This window comes from Colobus angolensis, unplaced genomic scaffold (genome assembly GCF_000951035.1).
Source record: "Colobus angolensis palliatus isolate OR3802 unplaced genomic scaffold, Cang.pa_1.0 Scaffold90, whole genome shotgun sequence".
Taxonomy (NCBI): Eukaryota; Metazoa; Chordata; class Mammalia; order Primates; family Cercopithecidae; genus Colobus; species Colobus angolensis.
In genome coordinates, this window is record NW_012122932.1 from 2238777 (window position 1) to 2247805 (window position 9029).

The 9029-nt window shown below is 34.6% G+C and overlaps 1 protein-coding gene across 2 annotated transcripts in view; it reads left to right on the forward strand.

Annotated features, from left to right (window-relative positions):
* The window catches only part of SPINK5 (serine peptidase inhibitor, Kazal type 5), a 74739-nt gene that overhangs the window by 33628 nt on the left and 32082 nt on the right, over positions 1-9029 (forward strand). For both annotated transcript variants that reach the window (XM_011931508.1, XM_011931509.1), the window contains exons 11-16: positions 1132-1259; positions 2510-2591; positions 3788-3915; positions 4688-4769; positions 5109-5236; positions 8279-8327. In XM_011931508.1, coding sequence (XP_011786898.1) covers positions 1132-1259; positions 2510-2591; positions 3788-3915; positions 4688-4769; positions 5109-5236; positions 8279-8327 — 597 coding nt within the window. The remainder of the gene's footprint in view (positions 1-1131; positions 1260-2509; positions 2592-3787; positions 3916-4687; positions 4770-5108; positions 5237-8278; positions 8328-9029) is intronic.

The following is a 9029-nucleotide window of genomic DNA, read 5'->3' on the forward strand; positions in this document are numbered from 1 at the left end:
TCTTTCTTTCTTTCACATTTTATTTCTTTTTTTTTCTCTGTCACCCAGGCTGGAGTGTAGTGGTGGGATCATGGCTCACTGCAGCCTTGACCTCCCACTCTCAAGCTATCTTCACACCTCAACTTTCCAAAGGGCCAAGATTACAGGCATGAGTCACTACACCTAGCCTAAGCCTCATTTTGAACTGCTTTCTTCCCCTTGGTCCTAGGTTACCAAGTTCTTTTAATTTTAATACTCAAATATCTGTCAACTACTATTTTATCATTTATTTCCAATTTTTCTCCTTCCTTCCCTTTCTTCCTTTCCTTTCTCCTTTTTATTTTTCTCCTAATCTATCTCCCTATTCTTTTTTCTCTTTTCCTCCCTCTTTCTCTTTCTGTCTTTTTTTAATAATATAATTAGTGTCTCTAACTTCATTCCCTGATCAATCAAATCCTCCACACATCTGGTTGATAATCTTTGTAAAACAAAGATTTGATTTTGCCATTTTCTTCTATAAACATTTATAATTTTCCCATTGCCTAAGAGTAATATCCAAATTCCTTTGAAAATTTAGTGGTCTTCGATTTTCAAGGCCTCCTTTTGACCATTTCCCAAATATTCTTCTCTTTATCCAACTAATTATTTAGCCACTATATTCATAAATATGTTAGTTACCTAAAAATAACATGTTCTTTCATGCCTCTGTGTGTTTGTCCATTTAATTCTTCTTGGATGGCCTTTTTACCGCATTATGTTCCCAAATACATTCTCAAGATAGAACTTAGACATAAGTTCTCTGAACTTCCATGAATTATTCTTTTCATTGTACTTGTACACTCTTAATTCATACTAGTGTTATATTTCTTAGCTTTTTATATTGTACTTACTTATCCTTTCCATTTGACTAATAAAGAACATAAATATAAATAAATCATATTTCTATTTATATATTCCTAACTTAAACATTCGTTGAAGATGTAAATGGATATTACAAGGAGAGAAACATCACAATTTTTGGATGGGCCTAAATATTAAAAGTTTTATTTTTCATCCTTAATTTCTCTTTTTCAATTTCTTTGTAAAATAACATTTAACATTCATACATAGAAAACAGAACTATATCTAAACTTTTTCATATTCATTATTCAGAAACTCTGCAGTGAATATGAAAATCAGGCGAGGAATGGAATACTTTTCTGTACCAGAGAAAATGACCCTATTCGTGGTCCAGATGGGAAAATGCATGGCAACTTGTGTTCCATGTGTCAAGCCTACTTGTGAGTATAGATTTTTTAGAATGTCAAAGAAAGAGAGGATCTTGCAGGTAATTTAATAGAAACAGCTTGTTTCGTAGATGGGGAAACCGTGGCTCAAGACAGGGAAGTGAGTTGAATACGTTACCTGAAAAAGATCAGTAGTAGAGCTGGGAGTAAGTACCTAGAGTTGTTGGTTGTAAGAAGACTTGTTCCTCTGGCACTCCCTCTTTTAGCACTGGAATGTCCTGACAAACATGAACTTGTACAAATATTAGTTGCTCCCTCGCTCCTGAAACTTCACATGTTAGCTAGCCTGTTTTAGCAATTTATAGGTATCTCATCTTCCATGGGAGTTAAGAGTCCAAAGCTCGAGCTTAATGTAGAAATGGAATAAAGTCAAATGTCCCATGAAACAACACAAAACTCCTATAAAATTACAGTGGGTATTATTTTATGTAATGTAACGTTTCTCAATAAGTTAGAATGGACAGTTTTCTTTCAAAATTTAAGAAAGTCTCACTTTTTTTGGCTGAACTCAAATTCAGTATTTAACTTATATTTAGAATCTATGGCTTTTTTTGTTTTGATTAACAACTATATATGGTTGTAATATCATCAGTTAACTGCACATACTGTGCAATTCCATTGTACAAAGCAAATTTAGGCTTATTTGTTTTATCAATATATGGAAATTATTGTGTTTTTTTTTTTTTCACATCTTGTCCTTTAGATGAAACAGCTATGAGTAAGCAAAATATTTAAGTTTAAAGCAAAAGCTAGGGTACACATGGTGTGGTAGATAGACCATGGTCTTGAGGGAGGAGATCTTGGCTGTAGTCATATCCTGACATGTAGCCAAGGCCCCCTCTACCTCTCATCTTCTCTGTTTAACAAGGGGATGAGTAGATGTGCTTTGTTAAAGCCACTTTCAGCCTTCAGGTTATGTCACCATGATTTTAGTTTTGGTGCCTCTATTATGAACATTGATGATGATCCTTTTCTTACTATAGGCAAGAAAGCTAATTTACAGAAAGCAAGTTTCCCAGATCCACTATTGTTGTCTTTCTTTCAACATTAAAAAGCCATTTTGAGGAAATCAGAGCACCATACTATCCTAGAGGATATTTTGTTGCTTCTCATTGATACATAGTGATAAAGGGACAAAATTGCTCCAGTCTAAGGAGGGAGAACTGTTAACAGTGCAAGGATGTGGAGAAATCATGGCATGTGTTTGTTCCTAATGGATCTGCTTCTTTTTCCCTCTTATTCAGCCAAGCAGAAAATGAAGAAAAGAAAAAGGCTGAAGCACAAGCTAGAAATAAAAGAGAATCTGGAAAAGCAGCGTCATATGCAGTGAGTGGAATCCATCCGAAAAATCCTACTTGGTGCTATAATTTGAACAAATTTTAAGAACCTAAAGGGTGAGATTTTGCCCTGCAGAAATCCCCAGAATGTCTTAACTCTTCAATCTGGGGATGGTATTGAGATAATTTATATGGGAAGATTGATCTATTCTTGCTGATTCAAAACTAACTCTGCAAAAAACAAACAAACAAAAACAAAACAAAACAAAAACAAACAAAAAAACACAATTGTTTAAAAGCTGAAAAACTGAGTTCTACTTCTAGTTTTATCATTTACAGACTGTTAGCTTTTGCCAACTACTTTCCAGAGAAATTCTACATGTATGCTTTCTACATATGAGTTTCTGATATTTCACGTCTAATTTGAGATAAAAATACCTTGATTACCCCCCAAAGCATGATTTTTATCCCTGAAATATTACAATATTAGTTTCCAAAGCCTTGGCTCAGTTATCATCCCCAACGGTTTTGATGATAAAAGTCTCCTAACTTTCCCTCTGGATTCTATCCCTTCCCTTGTCCAATCAGTCTCCCTAACATAGTTTGAGTAATGTTTCAAAATGTAAATAAGATCATAATATTGCTTTACTTAAAACCCACAAGCAGCTCATCATCAAATACAGGATGTGCTTTAATCCCATTCTCTCTCCTCTTATTTGTACCCTTATCTCCATTCAGAAAATCATGCTCTGCTATGTGCCATGGGTTTTCCTACCTGTGTTTTTCAGCTAATTTTATTTTCATAAACCTGTGTGCATATTTCCCAATTCATTTTTTTGCTCAGTCAAATCCTATTTACACTTCCACAGTCTCACCTAAGTTGTTCTTGCTCCCTGACATCTTCCCTGGTTTCCACAGTCAGATTTCATGGCTCCAGCCTATGAGTTCTCAGATTTCTTGCACCCTGTATGTTTGTACTTATTTTATTCTGTTTAGATTATAGTGGAATTTGCTTACATATTGCATGTATTATATCGACACATTGTGCTATGTTTTATTTTTTCCTATCTCTTAGCATATGATGTTTTTCTTGTTGTTGAATTGAATTTTACGTCTGAGAAAAACACAATTAAAATCCTCTGCTCAAGGAGCTGCAACATTAGTTTCTGCCAATGTAGATGTTTGAACCTTCTTCTTTAAGTAGAAATGAAATATATGGCCAACTTACTTCTTCTGTCTTGGCAGGAGCTTTGCAGTGAATATCGAAAGCTTGTGAGGAATGGAAAACTTGCTTGCACCAGAGAGAATGATCCTATCCAGGGCCCAGATGGGAAAGTGCATGGCAACACCTGCTCCATGTGTGAAGTCTTCTTGTGAGTAGCCCTGCAGCTGGGAGCATGAGGAATGATTTTGTTCTGTCTATTTCATTTCCATATTCAATCATGGGAGGGCCACTTCAACATAGAAATGAAAGAATTAAAGAATATTTAGAGAAACTGTCTGATTGGAGACATGTATTTGAAAATCCATGTCCTTTAAAGATTGTTAAGACTTCACACTTAAGCAAAGAGACAGTCACAATCTTGAAATACTCAAGTAGTTTTGGTTTTTAAGTATGGAAACAGGACAAGTTCTAACTTATCTCCATGAATAAAAGTGAGGCCAATGGACCAATGGATGAAAGCCCTGGAAGACAGGTTCCAACTGGATCCCAGGAAGAACTTCCTAACACTTTGAGGGTTTCAAAGATGGATGATTTACCATGAAATTCCAAGGATGATATAAGTACAGGCTTTACAGGCAGATTAAAGCAAAGGCTTGAGAGTCATTAGAGATACAGTAATGAGCACTGGAAATTTAGAAAACCATCTCTGGACTAGAATTTAAATCCCAAATATGTACCTATTATTTCTACATCTTCAGGCGAGTTATGCATTCTGTCTGTCAATTTATTTGTATGCTGGGGTTATAATAGTAGTTTTATAATGCGATTGTGGGGATTTCACAGTGCAAGCACGGGATTAGGCACATCACATTAAAACAATTTAATCATAGTTAAGTGTAAAATTAAATTACATTTGAGATCACTTCTAATATGGAGATTTGATGATTTTTACTCATCTCTTCTTAACCATCCTTTTTCAGCCAAGCAGAAGCAGACGAAAAGAAAAAGAAGGAAAGTGAATCAAGAAACAAAAGACAATCTAAGAGTACAGCTTCCTTTGAGGTGAGTGTATCTCCTCCAACAACTCAGAGGGATATGGCCCTGAGGCTCCACAGATCATGTTCAGGGAACACGTACATTCCTTAGAACTGTATGAAACAATTGTACAGTTTGTGTTTTCGTGTGTGTTTGCATGGGTGCAGTTATACATATGCATATGTGACTATTTCTTGGTTGATGGGTTGTTTTTATCACTTAAAAAATCCATGCCTTCAAAGTTAATCATTCTAAAATAAGCCAATTGCTAATCCTCATTTAAGAAAAAAAGTACAAGCTTTCACTATTTTGCAATCTGATTCAACCTATGTTCAACACCTTCAACTTCCCTCCTCAATTTCACAGGAGTTGTGTAGTGAATACCGCAAATCCAGGAACAACGGACGACTTTTTTGCACCAGAGAGAATGACCCCATCCAGGGCCCAGATGGGAAAATGCATGGCAACACCTGCTCCATGTGTGAGGTCTTCTTGTGAGTAGAGCAGTAGCCCCATAGCATCTGAGGATTGAGCAGTGGGAATTTTCATGGGAAGTTTTCAAACCATTGTGAATAATACATTTTCTTCTTCAGTATGGCTTTCAGTTTTGGGTGTCATATTTAAGTGGACTAAAAACAAACAACAGCAACAATAAAACAAGTGGAGGTCTTTCTATTGTGATATAAGAGATACACAATAAGCCAGACACAGAAAAACGTATAATGTGAGACCTCTCTTATATGTGGGACCTAAATAAAGCTGACTAAGAGTAGAGAGTAGGATGGTGCTTACCAGAGAATGAGGGTAGATAAGGGTGAGGGTTGGGAATGAGGAAATGTTAATCAAAGGGTGCAAAGTTTTAGTTAAGCAGGAGGAATAAGTTTATAGGATGTATTGGACAGCATGGTGACTACAGTTAATAATAATGTATCGTATATTTCAAAAATATTAAAAAAGTAAATTATAAATGTCCTTACACCTTTCCAAAAAAGATGAGTATCAAGAGACAACTATGTAAATTGGTTGATTTAATCATCACAATGTATACATATACCAAAACATTACACTGAATTCAATTAATATATGCAATTATTATTTGTCAAGGAAGAACACAAGTTAAAAAAGTGAGGTGCAGAATAATTTCTTCTATGACATTTAAAAAGTAACCTAGAATCATTCACCCAGAGAAGAGAATACTTCTTGATAATTATACTAATTGCTTTCAGTCTTTTGAAAACATTCTCAGATGAAATAGGAAATACATATGATTACATGTAAAATATTACAATGCATGGAAAATTTGTGAGACTTTTTTGTTCACTATCTTTCTTCCTACTTATTCTGTGTGATTTTAAGGACTATAATTAAAATGGAAAAGAGCTATGGGAAGAAAGATTTGGGCTCATGATGAAGATTGACTTTGTAATGAAGCAGAGAAAGACAAGAATGGAGATTTTATTATGTAGGAGTTGGGAGTCTATTTATAGGGTGCCTAAAATAGGTCTTTAGAATGAATGTCATGGTATGGCCAGCCCTTCAAAAGCATGACTAGGCTTTTCTTAAACTCTTGATTTTTGACTAAAAAAAAAAAAACCCATTTTATTTCCCATGTGCCAAGAATCTTAGAAAGGACTTAATTTATTTAGTCTTCCCATATAGAAAGTAATGTAATCAAGCATATTTTCCTATAGCATTTGAGGCTTGGAGCACTAAAAATCTATTAGAAGGAAAGTTAAGATGATGACCATATAATGATCACAGCAAATGTTTGTTGAATGCATATAATTATATGACACTTGCTAAGAGCTTTGCTACCTAATCTCATTTAGTCTTCACAACAACCATATGAAATAGATGAAACCAGATAAAAAGCAAAAACAAAAACAAAACTAAGGCCCAGAACAGTTGAGAATGATGGAAAAGTCAGGATAGGATATGGGACTTATAGCTGAAGAAAAAGTTAATGTATTTCTTGATGTGGGATATAATCACTTAGCAAGGCCTTTCAACCTGTTTTTTGTTCTCCCTTACATTAATCTTTCAGTAGCAGGAAACTAATTCTGCCACTTAGTGATTATCTTTGCTACCTCCTCTGACAATTTTCCATTGGGGAAAGAAAATGCTGCTTAAGTGTTTTAGTCAACTTATAGACTTGTGATAAAGGTTAGATCAGTTTTCATATAAAGATGTCTGAACAGTCCCATAATTTTGGATCTATTTTAGTCAGTTTATTTCATAAATATATATATTCTTTATTGAAAAGAAATAACCTTTGTCACCTCATGTTTTATAGATATGTTAACAAAGGTGACTGATTTTTTTGAGAATTATTCTGTGTTTCACACTTTCATACCATGTAAAAAAAATCTTTTCAACTTTCAAAAAATTTTAGTTTGATCTATGTGCAAGTCTTTTGTTGATTGGGACACATTAAAACATTTTCACAAATTATGTAATTTTTTCTACATTTTGAACTATTTGTGTTATCTATCTAATTATGTTGTGGATCCAGTCCATGAAGCTCAATTTGCAACACTGTTAGTTATCCAAAATGTAACAGCTATCACTTTCAGTTCATTTCCATCCTATGCCTAGTTTTGGAAGGAAAGTTTCCTTTCAATAATGACAATAATGATGATATCAAACCCTTATAACAATTGTACCAATTATTTTATTATGTACCAGGTATTGTTCTAATTGCAATACATGTAGCAACTCATTTAATGTTCATAACATTCCAATAAGAAAGGTACTTTTATTAATTCTTCTGTTTCTTCTTCACACACACTTAAAGATGAGGAAAGCACAGAGAGGTTAAGGTACTTCTTGTTTTCCTCATAGAATTTGGCTCCAGGGTCTTTCTTCTTAACTGCCACGCTATACTGCCTCTCAGAAGATAAAATATTACCTCTCTATAAAGAGTAAATCACACATGCAAAAGAATCAGCAAATAAGAAAGTACTATTGCAGTACATATACTGAGAAGTTAAACAGGTTTACTCCCTAATTCGGGGGCTTTCTCTTGCACACCATTCTCTTGAGGTAGAGTGAACCATAATTGTTTATTGTCTAATAAAATTATAAACTATTATGGGTGGATATTTGGCATTGTTTGAGAATAGTCAAAACAATAAATGATCAAGCTATGAAAGTTAAGGATCTATTCTACTATATTAAGATCCATTTCTGGCCGGGCACAGTGGCTCACACCTGTAATCCCAGCACTTTGGGAGGCTGAAGCAGGCAGATCATGAGGTCAGGTGTTGGAGACCAGCCTGACCTGCATGGTGAAACCCCATCTCTACTAAAAATACAAAAAAATTAGCCGGGCATGGTGGCACGTGCCTGTAATCCCAGCTACTCAGGAGGCTGAGGCAGGAGAATGGCTTGAACCCGGGAGGTGGAGGTTGCGGTGAGCCGAGATGGCGCCACTGCACTCCAGCCTGGGTGACAGAGTTAGACTCTGTCTCAAAAAAGAAAAAAAAAAACAGCAAAGACCCATTTCTTCTCTCTTTTTTCTTTTCGGTTTCTTACAGTCAACAAGAAGAAAGAGCAAGAGCAATGGCCAAAAGAGAAGCTGCAAAGGTAATATTCTCAGGAATGCTGATGCTGTGTCCTGACATTTTTCATTTCTTTACAATTCTTTACTTATCTCATTAGAATAAATGTTTTCTGCTTAATTTTCATGCCTGAAACAAATGAAGAACATTTTTAACCTGAACAAAAAGGGTCTTGCTTAGAAGTGTCCAGGGTACCAATTTTATTTCATAATTATTCAAATTTTGAGGTTTATTTCATAAAAAGTGGAGTGTTAAGTTTTTGTAATGAATTTTTCCCATATTTGGCTTTTATTAGATTTCTCTTGTTATGGTATTAACTTATGCCATTTACTAATTTCAATTTACATTATTCATACCTCTGTTATTTGAAATAGAGAGTATAAGATCTCAATCATTCTAATTTACAAAACAAAAGCACATATATTATCATATTTGAGCTTTGTCACCACCCAGCTATGGAGCAAGCAGTAGTTTTCTTGCACCCAATTAAGTTCATTAAGTAGAGCCTCTGACTTTCCAGTTATTTTTAGTCCACTCTCCATGTTTTTACAATTTTATGCATAGCAGAGCCAAATTTATCTGTGTGGAGGTGTTGAATTATTCTCATGTAACAGTTACATACAAGGTTTATCTTCCTTTATTTTCTTTCTTTCTTTCTTTCTTTCTTTCTTTCTTTCTTTCTTTCTTTCTTTCTTTCTTTCTTTCTTTCTTTCTTTCTTTCTTTCTT